General features: G+C 63.2%; 1 protein-coding gene across 8 annotated transcripts in view; it reads left to right on the top strand.

Annotated features, from left to right (window-relative positions):
- ZMIZ1 (zinc finger MIZ-type containing 1) overlaps window positions 1-19,514 on the top strand; it is a 221,723-nt gene extending 202,209 nt beyond the window's left edge. For 5 of the 8 annotated variants that reach the window (XM_058299305.2, XM_058299306.2, XM_058299309.1 and 2 more), the window contains 13 exons: window positions 2,147-2,329; window positions 3,275-3,352; window positions 3,910-4,084; window positions 4,641-4,782; window positions 5,129-5,339; window positions 6,835-6,940; window positions 7,874-8,034; window positions 8,949-9,016; window positions 9,236-9,304; window positions 9,653-9,897; window positions 10,977-11,143; window positions 14,092-14,346; window positions 15,818-19,514. In XM_058299305.2, the coding sequence (XP_058155288.1) occupies window positions 2,147-2,329; window positions 3,275-3,352; window positions 3,910-4,084; window positions 4,641-4,782; window positions 5,129-5,339; window positions 6,835-6,940; window positions 7,874-8,034; window positions 8,949-9,016; window positions 9,236-9,304; window positions 9,653-9,897; window positions 10,977-11,143; window positions 14,092-14,346; window positions 15,818-15,925 (1,968 nt within the window). In that variant the 3' untranslated portion in view covers window positions 15,926-19,514. The remainder of the gene's footprint in view (window positions 1-2,146; window positions 2,330-3,274; window positions 3,353-3,909; window positions 4,085-4,640; window positions 4,783-5,128; window positions 5,340-6,834; window positions 6,941-7,873; window positions 8,035-8,948; window positions 9,017-9,235; window positions 9,305-9,652; window positions 9,898-10,976; window positions 11,144-14,091; window positions 14,347-15,817) is intronic. The other 3 variants (XM_058299307.2, XM_058299308.2, XM_058299311.2) reach the window with 1 other exon arrangement.
- The last annotated feature ends 1,468 nt before the right edge of the window (window positions 19,515-20,982 follow it).

Below are 20,982 nucleotides of genomic sequence, written 5' to 3' on the forward strand. Positions count from 1 at the left end.
GGGACTCGGTGATTTGGCTGCTGAGGTCAGAAAAGGAGGGCTTCCTGGAGGCAGTGTCACCAGACTTCTGGTGAGCATTTGAGAATGAGTTGGCAGCAAGCGGCTGTCTGGGTGCCAGCATGAGGATTTAATCTACCTGCATAGGGACCCCAGGACCCTGACCCAGTACCCAGTCCTCTGTGAAGCCTGCCTTGGTTCTCCCCCCAGGTATAGCCCCCTTCCTGCCACATTGTCCCCCCAGCTCTCTGCTTGGATGTCTATCCTCAGAATGAGAATCTGTCATGTCCCAAAACTGTGGCCTTCAGCTCTGACTCATGGCCTTAGATCCCAAAGACTTTTCGGCTCCTTTAGGGTCTGCCTATGTAAGGCATTTCAGTGTCCTGAATTGACAGAGGCGTTCTGAACCCTGTGGGGAAGAGAGGACAGCCAGGGCTTCCTCGAGCATCGGGGGGCTGCCAGAGCCAGCCCCTGAGCTCCCGGCCTCAGCCCCCAGGGCACAGCCCCACGCGGTTTCAGGCCTGGGCGCTGCCGGCAAGGACGAGGCTGCCACAGACCTCCCGGCCAGTACCGTGACGCCCACCCAGGCGCCTGCACCCCACAGCTTGCTTCCCAGCTCTTCCCTGCCAGGGCAGAACCTGCTAACGTCCCTCGATGATTTTTACTAAATTCACCACCACCTTCACGAAGCTCTGCTGCTGCTCTGGCCTGATCCTGGACGGTGATCCTGCCCTGTGGCTGGCCTGCTCTTGGAACCTTGGAAAAGGGCTGGACCGCAGTAGGTCCCCTAGCTCCCTCTCCCAGGTGCTACAGGACTCTGCTGGTCGAGCCTGAGGGCAGGCAGGTGCAGCCTCCACTTCATCCCTCCAGCGCGGGGAGCCCCTCCTCGCACAGAGCAGCCGCACCTCACAGCAGCATGAATTCCGGAAGTCTTCATCACAGACGCTGAAATCTGCCACCCTCTGACTTTTACCCCCAGGCCCTTCATTCATTTCTTGAGCGAGTATTTTTCCAGGGCTGCTCTCTGCCGGGCCCTGGGGCTCAGCTGTCAGCCTGGACCCCAGCCCAGAGCACAAGAGAGATCATTAAATATACGGGGCAAAGAGGGCGGAAGCGACTGACTCCCCAGGATGTGACGTCCCGGGGTATCTGGGCCTCAGGCGGCCCTCAGAGTCACCTGGTTTCACAGATGGGGAAGGTGGTTTGAGGGCAGCGGTGGGAATGCCCCCGCAGGTCTCTGAAGCTGACGTTCCCACGCCCGCCGGTAGGGGTGGGCTGGCCCCTGCCCCGGCCTGGGGTCCCTGCCCTCTCCTTGGGTGGCAATTTATTTACGTCCCAGAACCAGCCACCACCCTCGGGTGTGGAGGGCAGGGCCAGCACCTCTCTGATTGACGCCTCGAATGAGGTTGGGGCTGGGGTCTTGTCACCTTCTGGAAGCACATCCCCTTGCCTGCATTCCATCGTCACAAATTGGGGTAAAGGCTCTGTGGCTGCAGCTCCGAGCCAGCGCTAGGAGAGACCCAAAGAGGCCTTGAGAAGGAAGCCCTCGGGGTGCGTGAGGCTCTGGAAGGCCCCGGGTCAGAGGGCGTGGGGCCTTGAGGGCAGGTGGCGCATAAGCCAGGTGGGCAGGTGACGTCCTGGGACATCGGCACCTAAACAGAAATGCAGCGCGGGCGTGTGTGACAACACAGATGAACCTCGAAGACGCGTTGCGTGAAATAAGCCAGGCCTAAAAGGCCGAACGTTGTAGGATTCCACTTACGTGAAATGCCCAGAATAAGCGAATCCCGGGGACAGAGAGGAGATTACTACTGGTTACCAGGGCCCGGGGGCAGGGCTGTGGGAGTTAACTGCTCTAGGGGCACAGAGTTTCCTTAGGGTGATGATAAAATGTGGGTAGTGGGTGGTGGTGATGGCAGCACAACATTTTGAATGTAATTAATACCACTGAAGTGGACACGTAAAAATGGCTAAAGTGGGGAATTGGGGGTTATATATATTTTACCACAGTTGATGAAAAAGACAAGAAAGGAAGGGCCGAGCGCGTCATCTCTCCCCTTTAAGGATGGGAAGGCGAGCGGCCGGAGGAATGGCGAGGGGGCAGGCCTAGCACCTGGGTGACCACCTCCTCCCCTTCTCGCCGCCACAGCCCAACTATGGAAACCAGCAATATGGACCAAACAGCCAGTTCCCCACCCAGCCAGGCCAGTATCCCACCCCCAACCCCCCGCGGCCGCTCACCTCGCCCAACTACCCCGGGCAAAGGATGCCGAGCCAGCCGAGCACCGGGCAGTACCCGCCTCCCACAGTCAACATGGGGCAGTATTACAAGGTGAGTCCCCGCCCAGCCTCGCCCCCCCCGCCAGGGCTCCCCCCGTCCCACTCGGGTCATTCACAGCCCACGCGTGTTCCCTGAAGGCGCCAGGGGGCCAGCGGAGATTCCTGAACGTGTGCCCGTGAGCTCAGGCCTGCAGGCTGGTCAGGGGAGCCTGGCGGGCTCACCTCCGTGCCCTTTCTCACCGGGCTCAAATGGTGGTTTCCTTGTTCCTTTTCTTACTTACGGCACACACAAGACTCTAACTCTGAAGGGAGTAAATTTTTTAGGAAAAAAACACATACCCTGAATACATTAATGTTTCATTCTGAATTTAGTCTCTGCACAGCCACGGGCGTCGTTTTGTATGGTTGTTATTGCGGAAATGATTTCGAATCTGCTTCTTTTGCTCATGTTCTTTTGCCCTAAGCATGTTCCTTACTGCTATGGCGTCTTCGTGGCTTTCACTTGTAACATTTGCTTATTATTCCACTGAGCTGACTCTACCTTATTTTACCATTCTCTTTCTGTTGGACTTGTGGGTTGTTTCTGTTTTGCCACTTTTGAAATACTACTATAATGAAGAAGCATCTTCCTTCTTTGGAATGATTCCCTTAAAGTACATTCTCAGGAGACTCTTTTACATTTATTTGCTGAAGAATCATGCCAGTGGACAGGAGCAGCGCCATGTGGCTTTACTATTTTTGGTTCAGCTTCAGCACACTGTATATTTCTATTGTTGCAAGCGCTTTTGCTAAATTAATAGCTCTGGACAGAGGGCAGCCTAGTTAGACACGTGCTGTCCCCATGGACCAACCCCCCTGCCCCCCCCTCCCACCCCAGCACTGGACACGCCTCTCAGCACCCCGGGTACTGGTGAAGGGTGGCAGCAGGGCAGGCGAGGGCATCTGACAGGTCTTCTGCCTTCCCCTCCTGGAGTTGGTGTCTGTCTTGTTTTCGCAGCCAGAACAGTTTAATGGACAAAGTAACACCTTCTCGGGAAGCAGCTACAGTAACTACAGCCAAGGGAATGTTAGCAGGGTAGGTTTGGATGCTACTTTCTAGAACTACCCCCTGCGATCCCGTGCCCAGGGTCCTCACCGCCCCTGCTGCAGCCTCTCTGGGATGTTAGTTGGGGATGTGCTCCCCACTCACCACCTCTGGGGAGGAGAGAAGGTCCAGGCTAAGAAGGCAGCTCTGGGTGGGTGGTGCAGGGTGGTGTGTGGCTCCAGCCAGTCCTGGAAAAACTGGGTCCTCAGAGGTGGGGGAGAGGCTCCCGCAGACGCCACTCCACTGCCATGCCGTGGGTGCGCGGTGGGAGGGAGGGAATGGTGTCGAGCTTTCCTCTCCCACTCGGAGCCTCAGTGTCCCCATCTGTCACGTGGCCACGGGCGTCTGCACCCACCTGGTGCCTTGACCTGGTGGAGGGGGTGGGGAGAGGCCTGAGGGCTGGCTCTGGGGGCCCCTGGGGGAGGCTGTCCCCGTCGGGTGGCGGGGGCCGCAGCTCTAGGACCCGCGTGGGGGCAGGTGTGGGCGTATGAGGGCCACGCCTCCCTTCCCCTCACCCCGTAACCTGTTTGGTTTCTCTCTCCCTCCAGCCTCCCAGGCCAGTTCCTGTGGCAAATTACCCCCACTCGCCCGTTCCAGGGAACCCGACCCCCCCCATGACCCCCGGGAGCAGCATCCCCCCATACCTGTCCCCCAGCCAAGACGTCAAGCCGCCCTTCCCGCCCGACATCAAGCCAAATATGAGCGCTCTGCCGCCGCCCCCAGGTGAGCCTTCTGCCCCCTCGCTCTGTCCAGCCAGCTCGCCGGCAGCTCTAGCTCGGGGCTCCCAGCAGGCATCCACGATGCCACCGTGGGTGACAGGTAGGGGTCGCCCCAGCAGGCCAGGGGCAGGGGGCTTTGGAAACGGGGTGAGCACATGGAAAGGGCAGGAGGGCCCCCAGGAAGGCACGTGGAGGGGGAGAGAGTCGGGGTGCAGGGGATGGGCCGCTCAGCCCTGCCTCACCTGGCCCCTGGCCATCTCCGTGTAGAGGGTCTCGGGCAGCCGACCATAAGGAGTGTGTCACGGTGGTCTTGTCCCCGGTCTCACAGCTCTGGTTTGGTCACAGGTTGAAACTGGGTCAGGGATATTAGAACCCCCAAGCATCCCGAGTGGCAGGTGGCAGGTGCAGGGGATGAGCGGAAGGACCGGGCGAGGTCAGGATGAGGTAGTGGCCTGGAAGGAGCCGGGGCTCCTCTGGTGCACTGGGCGTCCCCCCGTTCCCCCCCCCCCCCCCAGCCGTGGCACCCAGGCCCGCAGCCGACCCTGGCCCTCTCCCACCAGCCAACCACAATGACGAGCTGCGGCTCACGTTCCCCGTGCGCGACGGAGTGGTGCTGGAGCCCTTCCGCCTGGAGCACAACCTGGCCGTCAGCAACCACGTGTTCCACCTGCGGCCCACAGTCCACCAGACGCTGATGTGGAGGTGAGCGCGGGGCAGCGGTGCGGGCGCCCGGGCGGGCATCGTCTGCGCAGCGGCACCACCTGCGCCCCCGCCCGGTGCCAGGCTCCGAGGACGCCTTGGGGCACCAGGAGGGAGACGGGCGAGCCGGCGCATCGCGGTCCGGGGGCGGCAGCCGTCGTGGCTCACCCCAGGCCTGCGGGGCCGTGAGCAGCGCGGGGGAGGACCGGGGACGGGATTTGATGGGTCGCGTGAGAGGAGGGCGTGGGGGCGCCCGCCGTGGCGGGGTCCTGGAGAACGCGTGGGCTCGTGGCGGGTTTCGCAGCCAGCGGCCCCCTTGGAGCCTCCACCCCGAACCTGCTGCCCCCAGGTCCGACCTGGAGCTGCAGTTCAAGTGCTACCACCACGAGGACCGGCAGATGAACACCAACTGGCCGGCGTCGGTGCAGGTCAGCGTCAACGCCACGCCGCTCACCATCGAGCGCGGCGACAACAAGACCTCGCACAAGCCCCTGCACCTCAAGCACGTGTGCCAGCCCGGCCGCAACACCATCCAGATCACCGTCACGGCCTGCTGCTGCGTGAGTGCGGCGGGCGGAGGGCAGGGCGGGCCGGGGCGGCGGCGGGCGGAGGGCAGGGCGGACTGGGGCGGCTGCAGGCGGTGGGCAGAGCGGGCCAGGCGGCGGCGGGCGGAGGGCAGGGCGGGCTGGGGTGGCTGCGGGTGGCGGGCAGAGCGGGCCAGGGCGGCGGCGGGCGGAGGGCAGGGCGGGCTGGGGTGGCTGCGGGTGGCGGGCAGAGCGGGCTGGGCGGGCAGCTGTGGGCGGCAGGCAGAGCGGACCGGGGCGGCGGCGGGCAGAGGGCAGGGCAGGCCGGGCGGGCAGCTGTGGGCGGCGGGCAGAGCGGGCCGGGCGGCCGCGGGCAGCGGGCAGGGCGGGCTGGGGCAGCCGCGAGCGGCGGGCAGGGCGGGCCGGGGCGGCGGAGGGCATGGCCGGCTGGGGTGGCCGCGGGCGGAGGGCAGAGCAGGTCAGGGCAGCGCTGTGGGCAGGGTTGGCTGGGGCGCCCGCGGGCGGAGGCTGGGTCTCCACCCAAGCCCCCGCAGCCCCCCGGACAGCCCCACAAGGCCCCCTCTTGCCGGTCTCTGGGCCCCTCCCAAAATATGCAGTGGCCCCCCAGGGCCTGTGGAATGAAGCCACGCTGGGGGTGGGCAGCGACCAGAGCCCGGGCTCTGGCTTCAGACCCACCTGATCCCTGTGTCCAACCCCACTCCCGCCCCTGGCCCCAGAGAGCTCCCCTCCCCCTGGGCCCGTCTTCCCTCAGGGACTGCCCATGTGTCCCTAGAAGCTCTGCTCTGACCTTGTCTCCTTCACAACAAAGGCTTGTGGCCTGACACCTCCTTCTCCAGCCCACCTCCAGCGAGTCTGGAGTTAGCGCTCCCTTCTTCGCCCGGCTCTGCTGTCTAGAGTCGCGTGTGTGTGTGTCCCCGTGTGTCTCTCTACACTGTGACTCCTCAATCCGGAACCTCATCTGAGCCACAGTGTGTTCCCTGCAGATCGAGGCCCGCTCTTAGACAGGGGTGGAGTTAGGTGTTGGCCCCAGTCTGCTGGGGACACAAGGGGAAGGGAAAGCTCCAGACTGCCCCTAGGAGCCTCGGGGTCACCAAGGCCCCCCAGAGACACAAGGCAAGCAGTGGGAATGTTGCCCGCAGCTCACGGTGGGTAGCATCAGGAGCCGTGCTGTGGGCTTCTGGGGGGCATGGAGTCTTGGAAGGCTTCCTGGAGGAGTTGACGGGGCTTGGCAAGAAGGGCAGAGGACACAGGCTGGAGAGCAGTGGTAGGCGACGGGAGGAAGTGAGGTGGCGCTCCATCCCCAAAGCTGTCGCCTCAGTGTCGGAACAGCCTTTCAGGGTGGGGACCCCTGCCTGGTCCCCAGGCTCAGGTGCCAGGAGCTGCCCCAGGTGCCCCGGTACACCCCCTAGAGTGCCTGGCTGGGGGCATGGGCGCCTTCCCCGGGGCCGGGGCACCCTGGGCCGGCAGTGGCCGCAGGCAGGCGTCGCTGAGCGCCCGCTCTCGCCCGCAGTCGCACCTGTTCGTGCTGCAGCTGGTGCACCGGCCCTCCGTCCGCTCCGTGCTGCAAGGCCTCCTCAAGAAGCGCCTCCTGCCGGCCGAGCACTGCATCACCAAAAGTGAGTGGGGGTGGCAGGGCGCGCCGGCCAGACCCCCGCCCCGCGGGCTCGGGGCTGAGGAGGGCCCCCGCCCTGACCAGGTCACCGCCGGCCCCGCCGCAGGCTGAGCCCCTCCTGCTGTTGGGACAGTCAGAGGAGCGGCCTGGCCCGAGCCACCCGGGTCCCCTGAAGGGGCTTCTGTGACAGCCTCCCCGGGAGCCAGGACAGACACATGTGCAGCAGCGGGAGGCCAGAGGAGGGAGTGGGGGTCGAGGCAGACCAGGCAGGCCTCCTGGGGGAGGTGCCACTGGGCCAGACCCTGAAGGGTGGGAGGATTTGGAGAAGGGGCTCTTCAACAGGCAGGTGGTACATGGGGGTGGGTTCCAGACTGGCCTCCCCGGCCCCTGCAGCAGCTCACACCTCAGCTCTAGAGGGAGGGACTTGGCTTAAGAGTCCCCTTCTCAGAAAAAAAGCAAAAATAAAATTGAGGGACAAAAAAAGAGTCCCCTCCCTTGTCGGGGATGTTCTCGGAGCCCTTGGAGGAGACCCCCACGTGGGGACAACTCAGAGCACTGAGTTTGCTCTGCTCTCTGCTTTGACTTTGCTTCTGCAAATGGAATCCCTTGGCTCTAGAACTCCGCCAGGTACTTGTCATTGCCATTTTCACACTTGCTGAGTTAAGTGCAAAAATGCCTCTTTACACTGACCCAGCAAACCAGAGCGGAGTGCCAGGCTGCTCCCGCAAGTTTTGCAGAAAGCGCCGTCGTGCTTGTACAGGGGGCACCCATTCTGCAGACCGGGAGCTGCTTCCCCCACCCCTCCCCCCCCCACGCGCCGGCACACGCTGGGCGGCCCTGCTGGGCGCGCTGCCGCGGACCTTCCTGGGCCCTGGGGCAGGAGACCCAGGGCACGTGCCACCCTGCCCCTCACCCGCCCGTGCCGCCCGCCCCCCAGTCAAGCGGAACTTCAGCAGCGTGGCTGCGTCGTCGGGCAGCACAGCCCTCAGCGGGGAGGACGGCGTGGAGCAGACGGCCATCAAGGTGTCCCTGAAGTGCCCCATCACCTTCCGCCGCATCCAGCTGCCTGCCCGAGGCCACGACTGCAAGCACGTGCAGGTGAGCCATCCTGGGGGCGTCTCCGCGACAGCCCGGAGCCTGGCGGGGAGGGCGGGGGCCTGCGGGAGCGCGCCAGGCGGTCGGCGGTGATGTCATCGCTCGCTCGATTAGGCCTTTCCTTTTGTGCCTTGAGCACCTTCTCTGCGTGCTCGGGGCAGGGTCCCTCTCTCCTCTGGGAGTGGCTTTGGCGCCTCCCGGCCCTGCAGATGTGAGACGCTGGTCACAGGGCCCGACGGCGCCGTCTGCCTGGCTCTGGCTCAGGAAGTGGTTGAGGGAGCGGCTGCAGGGGCGAGCTTAGCAGAACTGCGGGGACAGTGCAGGGTGGGAGGGATGCACTGGGTGGGGGGCTGCTCAGGGAAGGTCTCCCAGAAGAGGGTGTGAAGAGCCACCCTGGGACAGCCTAGGGGGGAGAGTGCAGGGCTGGCCCAGGGAGGCAGGATCCCCGGGTGAGATTCAGAGCCGCTGGGCTGCAGGCCAGGCCAGCGACGTTAGCGTCCCACGGCGAAGCCCTGTAGCCAGGCAGGAGCCTCCGTCCCCAGGAGGCTGTCCTGGGCACGGCAGGCAGGCCGGTCCCACCTACTCGCCGGTCACGCGTGTGTTAGCTGGACTGGATTTGTCCTGGGTGCTTGGGCTGAAACGGAGCCTGCCTGGGTCCACACCCCTGGCCAGGGAGAGAGGCCCTCACAGGTCAGGATGCACCAGAAGGCTTCCCGGAGGATGTGGGAGCGGGATTATGTGGGTTTGGGGGGCTGGTCGGCTGTGGGAGCAGTAGACAGGTGATGTGGCCATTGCCCCACCCAGCCCCGGCCTCCCACCCCCTGCTGCCCTCTGCCCAGTGGCGCCGGCACTTGCATCAGGTGGCCCCTGGACAGTCCTGGTCTCAGCCCCCTGACTGTCTGCCTGTCCCTCTGCAGTGCTTTGACCTGGAGTCGTACCTGCAGCTGAACTGTGAGAGGGGGACCTGGAGGTGTCCCGTGTGCAAGTGAGTGCTCCCTTCTGGCTCGCTGCTCGGGGTCCTGCTGCCACCCCTGCCCAGAGAGCAAACAGGGATGCCCAAGCCCGGCCAAGGGGCACCCCTGGAGGAGGCTCTGAGGAGTGGGGTCCCTTTGTGCCCTCTCCTGTCAGGGCAGGGGAGGGGTGGCTGCACCAGCCCCTGGGGCCAGGAGGCAAGTCCCAACCATACTGCCCTCTCCTTTCCCAGTAAAACCGCTCTGCTCGAGGGCCTGGAGGTGGATCAGTACATGTGGGGCATCCTGAACGCCATCCAACAGTAAGTGGCACCCGGCGGGGCGGGAGTGCCGGCCTGGCCGGGACGGGGGAGCGCCTGGCGCATCCTGACACCCCACCCCCAGCCCAGGCTGGCCTGGAGTGCACCCCACTGCTGCTCGGGGGAGTCCTGGGGCCCGGTGCCAGCCTCTCGCACCTGCTGGCCTCAGCCGCCCAGTCTCTCAGACAGAGAAACATGGAAATAGCTTCCGTGCCGCCGTCCCACGCCAGGCGGAGCGGGAGGTGGGCTGCGGGCGTAAGGATATCCCCGGGTCCATCCGTGCTGGAGACCCGGGGTCCCCTGCTCGGCCCCTGGGATCCTCAGCTCCATCTCCGTCACCCACCCCCCCAGCTCCGAGTTTGAGGAGGTCACCATCGACCCCACGTGCAGCTGGCGGCCGGTGCCCATCAAGTCGGACCTGCACATCAAGGACGACCCCGACGGCATCCCCTCCAAGCGGTTCAAGACCATGAGCCCCAGCCAGATGATCATGCCCAACGTCATGGAGATGATCGCCGCCCTGGGCCCCGGGCCCGCCCCCTACCCGCTGCCTCCGCCCCCCGGGGGGACTAACTCCAATGACTACAGCAGCCAAGGTGGGCTCTGCCGCACGCCGGGGCATGGGAGGGGGGAGGGGGGCGGCCCCGCGCCCCAGCAGGGCAGGGAGGGGACGTGGTGTGACGAGGCAGAGAGAACACAGCCCCCTCCCCAAAAAGTCACCCCGGACATGCTGGGCTCCGCCCAACAGGCGCCCACCCTCCCCTCCTGATGCAGCATCTTGCTCCATCCAGACCTGAGGGTTGGGAAGGCTGGAGGGGACGCCGCGCCCTGACCCAGCCTCCGGCCTCCCCCCACCCTGCCCAGCAGTTCTCCTGCCCCTGGGAGCCCCCAGGGACAGCTCCTTGACTCCAGGACGCAGGCGGGTCCCAAGCCCAGGGGCTTCCTGTTGGGTACACAACTGCCACCTCCTCCCAGCCAGCGTTTGCAGGGGCTGCCCAGGGAACGCTCAGGCCTGGAGCTCTTAGTTGTGCCACCTGTGCCGTCGCTGTCCCAGCAACGCTCCCACCCGGCCCAGGACCTAGCCCTCCAGCCATCCCTGGCTCCTTCTCCCTCTGCTGCCGGGACCAAGCTCAGCTCCCAGAAAATATCACCCCTTCCCTCACGCCTGGTGGGTGGCAGCGCCCCCGTGGCCGCCTCCATCTCAGGATCCAGAGGCCCAGAGAGGGCAGGCCCCCCAGCCAGGGTCCCACAGCATGCCCAGGGCCCAGGAGGCTGCCAGTGCAGCTCTCGGGACGGACGAGGGTGCCCCTGACCACCCCGCTCCCGGCCGCTGTCCTCCCAGCTGTGACACGAGGCCATGGGGCCTGACAGGTCTGGGAGCCCAGTGCAGCAGACCCTGCGGAGGGCCTCATCCCAGAGGCCCCCGGCCGCCCGCTTTCTCCCACCCCGCCTTCCTCCTCGGCCATCAAACCGCCAGGCCCTGGGGCGCGGAGGCCCGGAGCATGAGCCTGTGCCACCCTCATGCTCCAAGGTCCGAGGTCTCACTCCAGCCTCCCAGGAGGTGGAGGTCGCGGCTCCTTTGGGGGCCCCTGGCACACGCTCTCTGCGCCCCAGGGGGTGGGGGGTGCCGCCTCTCCTCTGGGTGACCCGCCTCCCCATCACCTTCCGTCCCCAGGCAACAACTACCAAGGCCATGGCAACTTCGACTTCCCCCACGGGAACCCCGGCGGCACGTCCATGAACGACTTCATGCACGGGCCCCCCCAGCTCTCCCACCCCCCGGACATGCCCAGCAACATGGCTGCCCTCGAGAAGCCCCTCAGCCACCCCATGCAGGAAACTGTGAGTGCCTCCTCCCCTCCAGCCCCCGCCCCCATCCTGGGCCTCCCCCCACCCCAGCCGCTGTCGGGCTGACGGGGATCGAGGTCTCCCTTGGGGACCCTTCTGATGGGAGGACCCTGTTTCCCTCCCGGGCAAAGGGGAGGACTAAGAATTGGGTCTGGGGGCCCAGAGGGGAATACAAAAGCCAACGAAGGCTGCCTTAGGCCTGGACTTGGCTCCACTTCGCCCAGAACTACGATTCTCTAGAGCTGGGAGAAGTCCAAGGCTCTGCCTTGTGTGTACACACAGGCTCACACGCACACACTCACGCCACCACTCTCTGTCTGCCTCTGCCACTTACAGTCTCGCATTGACGTCACGTGACTCTGGCCACCTAGAATTTTGTCCCAAACCAGGCATCTATTCCCAGGGCACTGAGCCTTCAGGGTATTACCACCTCCTGCAAACGGAAACAGCCGAGAAGGCCGATGACACAGGGAGCGTTCGCTCCTCGCCCTCTTTCACGTTTATTAAGCCACATGTGTTGCTCAGAAGGCCCCTGCGGGGGTGTGGCGGGTGTCCAGGCTGGCCAGAGACCTCCAGTGTGGGGCCCCAGAGCAGCGGGAGAGTCCCGGCCGCCTTCCTCCGTCCTCGTCCAGCGGGGACGGACGTTTCCTGAGCCCGGGTGTAAGCCAGCTGTGGCAGGGCCCGGGTGGAGAAAGAGCAGATGGGATTTGGGGCTTGCCGAGGCCTGCAGGGCTGGGCTGGCTGAGCCTCGGGAGCTAAGAATTGGACTGGCCGTTTTGTCCCTGGCCTGTCACCCTAAGGGGAGGGTCCACGGCAGGAGGGGCTGGTCGCGGCTGGGTGGGCCTGGACCCGAGGGGCCTCCGGATTGCTCTGTGTTGGCACAAGCCGCCCGGCGCTCAGCCCAGGTGAATGGGAACCAAGGCTCCAGGGAAGGGCTCTGCTGCTGCTTGTCCACAGGATCCCGAATGCCACGGCGGACTCCGCTGCTTCCCTTAACGCTTCGGCCGAGTTTTTCAAGTTACTTTCTGCCGCGGGGCTCCCGACTTCAGGGCCTCTCCCGGGGCCCCCTCCCTGGCCTGCTCCCTCCCTCCCAGGACCCCCGCACTCCACGCCCGGCCAGCACTGACTGCTCGCCCCGCACGTGGGCATTCCCACAATTCCTAAGGCGGAGGTCGGCAGCGGAGCGCCGTCTGCTTCCTCCTTCCAACCAGGCTTCCTTCCTGCCCTCCCGTAGCCCTGCCACCCAGGGCCTTTCCAGGGAGACGTGAGCTTGGGAGTTGACTTCAGAGGTCCCCAAGGTACCACCTAGGTATGCCCCATCTGTCGCCTTGCCTGGGCTCTCACCAGGGAAGAACCGGATCCCGCGGTGTAGACGCACAAGGGTGGGGTGGTGCAACCCTAAAATCCACGTCCCCCGACACCTGCTCGACCAGAAGCAGCTCAGTCCCAGTTGGAGCCAGGCGGAATGGCCCCGGCCAGTGCTGACTCACCCGAGGCCTCTCCCAGGTTGGGGGGCAGGTTGACTGATGCATGACGGGGTCCCAGAGAACCCTGAGAAGTCCCAGCAAGCCATCAGGGCCAAGCGCGGGCAGCTGCAGCAGGAACCTGGGGTGACAGCAGGAGGGAGGGGCCCTCCCTGCTCCCCAGCGTGGGTGCTGCTGGGGCTGGGGGGGGATTCCTTCCCACCCGAGCATCCCACGTGTCCCTGTGTGTCACAAACCCCACAGCCACACAGCCACTCTCATTTTCGGGGCCTGGGCTGGAGATGCACTGGGCTCTGGGGGGGCACATGGGGGCTGGACCCTACACCCCAAGAACATGGGGCCCCCTGGCCTGTACGCAGGGGCCCGAGACAGCCTGGGAGGCAGCTTTAAGGGAAAACCTAAAGAGCTGGCCTCTGGGGTAGAAGGGACTCAGGGCTGGGATGGCCACTGTTTCCCGTGAGGGAAGGGAGTCCGGTGGCTTTTGTGTGGCCCAGGAAGCAGTAGGGGGGCTAAGGAGACTTCGACATCAGGCCGCCAGGCGAGGTGGGCACTCCCTGGCCCGGAGATGCCCGGAGTGGGGCAGGGAAGTCGCACGTGATCTGTCATCCCGGGACCTGCACTCCAAGGGAAGTGCCCGCTTGCCACGGGACAGGCAGCCGGGGGCTGTTGTTGACATCTCACCCACCGCGCGCCCCTCTGCCCACAGCCGGCCCCGGTTTTTAAAGGCGTGTGCACGTGGAATGAAGTAAATCCCCTCGTGTCTTAGCAAGGTGTCCCTTTCGTTTACGTGGCGTCGCTCCATCCCTGAGGACAGAGACCTGCGGCTCGCAGGGAGGGCGGGCACCTGCTCCTTGCCCTTCAGGCGCTCTGACCTTGGCTGAGCTCCGCCCACGCCGAGTAGCAGGCAGGGCGGCTTGGAGGCTCCCGCAGGGTGCTCAGTGCACCAAGGCAGGGAGGGCCAGGACCCACGCGGGGGGCGCAGACCCACTCTCTGCGCCACTGTCTGTCCGTGTCCGCTGTCCGCGCCCCGGCCCTGGGGGCCTGTGACCATGCCGTCGGCAACACCCCTTCCCACCGCGCTGCTCCCCAGAACATGACCATCTGCTTCTCCATGCCGCTCCCGCTGTTCGTTGTGGCGTCTGGGTCGGGGCGGCAGAGGGGCTGGTGGGGCCTTGGGCCCGGAGCTCAGTGTGTGCTTCACTCCAAGCCCCCTTTCCCGCCCCCATCTCACCCGCGTGGCCCCAGAGGCCCCCTCCCCTCCCTCCCTCTCCACGACCTCCCTGATGGGCGGTTTTTTTGGGAGGGCGTTTTTTTTTGTTTCTTTGCAGAAAACATTCAGCTTTGCCAAGGGCAGCTTTGCTTTTAGGATTTTTGTTAGTTTTTTTTTTTTTTTCATTCAGGCATCTCGTCGCTGTGCCTTGTCACCTCACCTTTCTTTTCTCCTGCTCTCCTCCACAGATCCCACACGCTGGCAGCTCAGACCAGCCCCACCCCTCCATCCAACAAGGTTTGCACGTACCCCACCCCAGCAGCCAGGCAGGGCCCCCATTACATCACAGCGGGGCTCCTCCTCCTTCCCAGCCGCCCCGGCAACCGCCGCAGGCCGCTCCCAGCAGCCATCCACACAGCGACCTGACCTTTAACCCCTCCTCAGCCTTAGAGGGTCAGGCCGGAGCGCAGGGAGCGTCCGACATGCCGGAGCCTTCGCTGGATGTAAGTCGGGGTCACCACCCACTCAGGCCGGGAGCTAGGCTGGGCACCGGGGCCTGCCCGAGAGCAGGGGTGGGCGACGAGGGCCCGCGGCCCGGGGCGGAGGCGGTGCGGGGGCCCCGCGCCTGCCGCAGGGCGGGAGGGACGCCGGGTGGGCACCAGCCAGCCTGCCCTGGCTCCAGATCAGGGACCCCAGAGAAGGAGCAGGGCCACCACGGGTCCAAGTGGGGTATCCCTGCCCTTCCCCCCCCCCCCCAGGCCCTCAGTCCCTTTGGCCACGGCTCAGCCCCAGCCCCGGCCACCACCTCTCACCCGGCCCTAGCAGAGTTCCTCCAGGACCAGGGCTGGGGAGGCAGCAGGGAGCGCCTCCTCCCCACGCCCCCAAGTCCCAGAGTCTGTCACTCTCTGGCCCGAGGCAGGGGAGGGGGCTGGAGCGCTAGGGCCCTCTGTCTGCCCCACCGGTGTGTGTCTGTCTCGTCTTGTGCGTGTGTCGTCCATGCCCTGCTTCTTCCGCTTGCTCCATCGCTCACTCCAGAAGGTCCCCAGGGGGTGGCGCAGAGGGGGGTGGTAGGACCAGCCTCAGGGAGTGGGGGTTGGGGGTGGCCGGGCAGAGGGTCTTCCCACCTTGAGCCCTGAATAGTCCGGAAGGCGGTGGGGAGGCGCTCTGGGCTCCTGGAGTGGGGCCAGGGCTGGGCAGCTGGGTGAGGCCGGCCGGGAAGGCACCTAGCACCCACCCCGCCCCTCCCCCAGCCGGCTCCTGCACCCCTGTGCTCTGGGCTCCCCAGAGAGGAGGCCCACCCCTCCCCATACCTTGACAGTCCCCGTCCGCAGCAGGTGGTAAATAGGATGTACTCAGCTGGGCACTGTCTCGGGTTCTCCCCAGGCCAGGGGCTGCTTTTAGATCCATGAGGACCCCCCGTTACAGAAGGGCTCCAGCGATGTCTTGGTAGAGGGTGGGGACAGGTCTGCAGGCCCAGCCGCAGGCTCCCCAAGGGGTGGAGTGGACCCTCGGGGCGTCCCACCCTCGGCAGCTCTGCCGGGAACTTTCCCACCAGCTCCCCCGGCCCTCACTCCACGGCCGCGCGCTTCCCACTGGGAGGCCTGGCGGCCCATAGCTCAGGCAGGGAGGGGGGCCAAGGAACACGCTGGGGTGGAGACGCCCCTTTAACCTGCCAGGGGGCTTCTGAGCTTTGTGGGGCTTCAGGCTGTACCCGGGAAGGCTCAGGGCGGCTCAGGGGCCAGGCCCGGGGTGAGCGCCCCTCTCTGTTTAGCCATGACGCGAGCGCGGGTGCACCCCAGGCCAGGCGCAGCGGGCGGCGTGTTCGTGGCCGGGCTGCGAGGCCAGGCCGGGTGTGTTCATCCTCCTCACGGCCTGAGACCTGGTTGGCAGGGGTGGGAGGCGCCCCCACATTCCTTGCCCCGGGCCAACCCCAAAGCCAACCGCTCCCCTGGGCCTCTGCTTTTTCTTTCCCAGCTCCTTCCAGAGCTCACCAACCCGGATGAGCTGCTCTCGTACCTGGACCCCCCCGACCTGCCGAGCAATAGTAACGACGATCTCCTGTCTCTCTTCGAGAACAACTGAAGTCCGCCCCGGCGGGGCCGCCCCCCCACTCTGCCTCCTTCCCCGCTCGTTCCACACACTTCTCCCCACCCGCTGGGAGCCTGCGCCCTCAGACCGTCCCCGCCCGGGACCATGGCTTGGCGCTGGGGAGCCCCTCCCCGCTGCCGCCGCCCCCCAGCCGAGGGGCCGGGAGAGGGGGTGCACTGTGAGTCTCCGGGTCTGCGGCCCACGCCCAAGCAGGCCCCGGAGAAGATGCTGACCGGGGGAACCAGCCCACGAAGGAACGCAGCGCCCGGGTCCCCCCGTGAGGGCCGATGCCAAACGACCTTCCAGCGCCCCCAAGGTTCTTCCATTTTCTAGACTGGAACCCCGCCTCCCCGCTTCCCGGCCCGGAAGCCTCCGGAGAGAACGGCCTGCCCACCTCCACCACCGCAGAAAAGCACAAGCCTCTGGGAAAGAGAGCCCCTCAGGGGCGGGGGCTGCCCTTCGACCCCCAACCGCTGTGTCGCGAGACCCTGGGAACAGCCTCGCGTGGAAAGCAGCGCGGAAGGACAGCATGCTGTGTCTGAGAGAGGAGAGGCCCTTCCTACTCGGGCCCGGTGGGAAGGGGCTCAGGGCCTCCTCGGACGCGGGGCAAGGCCGAGGGTGGCCCCAAGCCCTTCGGATGCGCAACACGCTCCAGCCTCGGGCAGAGAGAGAGCCACACCGGAACATTTGTGCGCTTGGGTGGATGGGGGGAGCCACCGGCGGAGTCAAAGGGGGGCTGCAACTGGTAACTTTGCTCCAAGCCACTCGCCCCCCCCCTTTTTTTTTAAATTAAAAACAAAAAAAACCTAAAAGATATTAAGTCATCTGGAGAAAGGAATGGTGGACTTGGACAGAAAGCAGACCCATTTATCTCCATGCGTTGTTTCCTTCCTCCTGCTCCCCACCCAGCTCTCCCAAGACTGTCGCATGGGACGCCCTCACTTCTCTCTGTCCTGATACCCTTTGGTCCATCCAGATGGCCAGGTGGCAACTGCGAAAAGGCAGGGGAGGTGTGGGTTCAGGTGGGCGGTGGCGGCGGTCCAGGGCCATCGCCCCTCTCTCCAGCCTGTCTCCGGCCCATCTGTCCATCCCCGTGTCCGAGGCTGCCGCACATGCAAGCCGGGTCTACTGCCACGTGGGCAGGGAGGCGCTGCGGTGCTTCCGTGGCCGCCGGCCTCACCTTCCCCCCGCGTCCCTCCATCCCCCAGGGCTCACCCCACACTCCTTGCTCCAGCACAAGCAGCCTCCCGTCCCGCCCCGAGTCTCAGCTTGTGCGTCCATTTGTTCCAGGCTTGCCTGTCGCCCCCACCGCGCGGCCCGTTATCTCGCTGGGCCGGCTGTCGCGTGGGCCCCGTCCGGCCATCCTTGGCGTCCTCTCCCCGGCCGCTGCTGCTGCTCTTGTTCTCCCAGCTCCGTCTCCGAGTCTCCCGTGCCTGCCGCGGGGGGTGGGCCCCAGCACTCCACTGTGGATTTTTATGGTAACGGTAGACCCCCACCTTCCAGCCACCGCGCTAGACGGCACAAGGTTTTCTGTAGAATAGCTGCCATCGCCCCCGCCCCCGTTTTTTCCTTTGTCCCCTCGTCGAGGTTTTTTCAAACAGCGTGTTGTTCAGTATGCAAATCGATTATTTTAAGAATCGCTTTTGTAAATATCTTTGTGAATATTTTAGTATCGTCTTTGATAATATTCGACATTTTCATGACCTGGTTATAGCCTTTGCTGGTGTTTTTAAAATACCTTGACTCAACCACCAAGACCGAGTCCTTTTTTTAAAAAAAAAAAACAACAAACAAAAACAAAAAAAGTAATCAGGGCTATTTGTACAGATGAAGGGATGAAGAGAAAGGGTGGCTGTACGTCGGGTTCAAAGACCAGGCAGACGGCTGTCGACACCCCACCCCGCCGGCTGGTGGGGCTCGACGGTGGCGGGTCGCGCGCGGCCGTCCTTGCCCAGCGCCCACGAGCCCTCCGGGGGTGGCACTTGGGCCCGCCCTGTTGCACCATCTCGTATGTTCAGCTCCAGACAGACTACCGATGCCTTCCTTAGAAGTTCCTGCTTCCTGCCCTGGTACTTGGCCCCAGGAAGCCCTGGGGTCTGTTCTGGTTCTTATCAGGGTGTCCCGGCCTCTGCTCACTGACCTCTGCAGCTTCCGAGCGTGGGGGTCAAGATGCGCCCCGCAGCAGGGCCCCGGCCCTTCCCTCAGCCTTCCCTGCGGAAGCCGCGGGCTCAGCGCCCGAGGCTGGCGTCCCGGGTCCTCTGCCGAGTCTGCCTCCACCAGCAAGTTCAACCACGAGCTTCCCTCCCGGCCGGCTCTGAACCATGGTGCCTGCAGCCCGCGCTCCGGGGACGTCCTCTCCCAGGGGCACCCTGGGGCCAGGCCAGAGGTGTCCGGGCCCGGAGCAAGCCCCAGGTAATGACCTGTAAAGACCCGGTCCCCCCGGAGCGGGGGCAGGTCTGAACTCTGGGGAGCTATTTCCCTGATCCTTTCGGACAACTCCTTGGAGCCATAAGCAACCTCTGCAAAAACGAGGCCTCAGCAAGCCACTTTTCCATGACGAGCGTCAGCCGGGCCCGCAGCCCTGTCCCCGCTGCTGCCGCCCAGGCGGACGGGGAGCCGCGGGCGGGAAGGCCCAAGTACAGGCGGTCACCCCCATCTCCTTGGTTTGAAGCTTTATCCATGTTCATGTTCCCTGTAGCAATCTTATTTTTTAAGAAACTTCTAATGTCTCCCTGACGGAAGCCCCAAACCCCAGAGAAGCTGCACGTCTCCCCCAACAGGCTCCGGCCTGCCCCTCCAGACGTGGCAGTGTCAGCAGCAGCGACTCAAGGGACGTGTGTACATATGTAAATGAGAACTAGAGACACGTTAACAGATGCATTCATTTCCCTCGGAATGTGTATTGTTTTTATTTTACAAACAAACAAGAAAAAAAGGCTTGGAACTTGGAACTCCATCTTAATGTGGAAAAACTAGATCCTGTTTGTTAGCGTTTGTGAGGTCTCCGCATTTGTCTCACTCTGTAATATAATCTGACCCTGTGTGGAAAGGCATTTTTGTTTCGTTTTGTTTTTATTTTACCTACATGTAATATTTAGCTTCAGTGTACTAGTCCCGCCACCTGTGTATTTTTAGGGTGCTATGGAAATAATGACAAGAACGGGGATTTCAAGCGAAAATTGTAACCAAATTCATATTTGTATAATTTTTGATATCATGATCACAGGTGATTTCACACACATAAACACACCCACAAGTACAGTCTGAAGTAACTTCACAGAAATAGTCATCTTTGTACATCGTATGTACGATGCAATCATTTCATACTTTAAACTGGTCAGAAAACTAATTGTGATTTCTAGTCTTGCAAAGCTGTATGTAGTTAGACGATGTGACAACCTCTAATATTTATCTAATAAATATGTATTCAGATGAAACCTGTATATTAGGTGTTCATGTGGTTATTTTGTATTTAAAGATCAAATTATTTGACTATTGCTAGACATTTCTATACTCTGTTGTAACACTGAGGTATCTCATTTGCCCATGTTAATTTTTTTCTAAATAAATTTACAAAAACGAAGGTTTGGCGAATGAGCTATTTTGTGTTGAGGAACGATTTGGGTCTCTTTGTTTTTAAACCACTGCTCCTGCCCCCATCACCCTACAAGAAAAAGAAAACACAAGACGGAAAGCAGTCAAGTGGTCTGGGTGTTGAGCCAGAAGAGCCCCCTGTCACTGGCATCCCTGGAGGGGACCCTGAAACCTGGCGGCAGGTGAGAGCACTCAGAGCCAAGCTCCTTCGCCCCCGTCTCCAGCAGGGCCCCTCCTGGCCCCGGCACCAGTGGGCCAGGCTGGGGAGCGGGTGGCCCTGTGCCCTGGACCGGGAGCCTGCACGGGGCTGTGCACCAGGCTAGGGAGGGTTGCGCCACGCCAAGCTCTGATCGAGTTCCTTTATGGAATGTTCCAAATTTAGGGAAGAGGAGCCCATTCTGGTTCATTTAAGGCCAGAGGATGCTGTCCGAACTTGAAGGAATGAAAACCTGGAAGCACGGCCAGGCTTCAGAGACCCTGGAGAGCTGATCACAGCTCCTCTCCCTGTTGGCTATCTTGTCTGTCTGTCTGACCCCATGGCTTCTCAGCACACCTGCCCACTCCCCCATCCCCACTGGCTTCCGATGCAGAGCTTGAGTGTTCTCCCTGTGACTAGATTTTACCTGGGCTCCTGTCTGGCCACGGTTCTAGCTACAGCGTCAGCACCCGACATGAACTGACAGTGCTTCCTGCGTCTCCCGTGGAGGTTTTGGGGAAGTGAGTCTGATTGGCAGAGCCGAACTGCCCGTCTCCAGCCCCCCTCCACGCGGCCCTGGCCATTGGGCCAAAGGGAAAAACGGTGGCCGCCCCGGCCTTCCCCGCAGGGGTGCTGGGGAGGGGGTGCTAGGCCAGAGAAGGCAGCCGCCGCAGCCGCTCTACAGTGTAGCTGGACGGTCTGCGTGGGACCGTGGGGCCTGGAAGCCCCCCTCCCCACCCACGCCCCTGCCTCTGCAAGCTAGCCAGAGTTCCTCCTGGCAGGAAACGGAAGGTGGGGAAGAAAAGAAGGACTTTAAAAAGGGAATCCTGGTCACTTTAAAAAGGCCTAAAATTGCAAATTCTGTTATATATGTTACTACAATAAAATTTTTTAATGAAAAAAAATAACACCCACGGAATCCTGGTCACTGCTACACTGCAGGGCACCCACTTCCTCTTAGCACAGACCCTCCTGGCAGGCGGCCGGCTGGGAGCACCAGCGAGAGACGCCGAGCGGGCCGTTCGGAGCCCTGCGTTGCCCTGGAGAGGACAGTGGTTCCTCACGACCCATCGAGTAGGGCACGAAATCACCGTGGTGGGCTGTGACCGGCATGCTTTAGTGAAACAGATGAGAATAAAATAGAAAATATCAAGAGCACACACTGACAGCAGGCGTAAGGATTGCCCCATGAAGTGTTTGTGGCAGTTATGTGCGTCTGCTGAAGCATGATGTATTAAAATTAATTCTGACTTGTGGGCTG

Source organism: Dasypus novemcinctus, chromosome 6 (assembly GCF_030445035.2).
Source record: "Dasypus novemcinctus isolate mDasNov1 chromosome 6, mDasNov1.1.hap2, whole genome shotgun sequence".
NCBI lineage: Eukaryota > Metazoa > Chordata > Mammalia > Cingulata > Dasypodidae > Dasypus > Dasypus novemcinctus.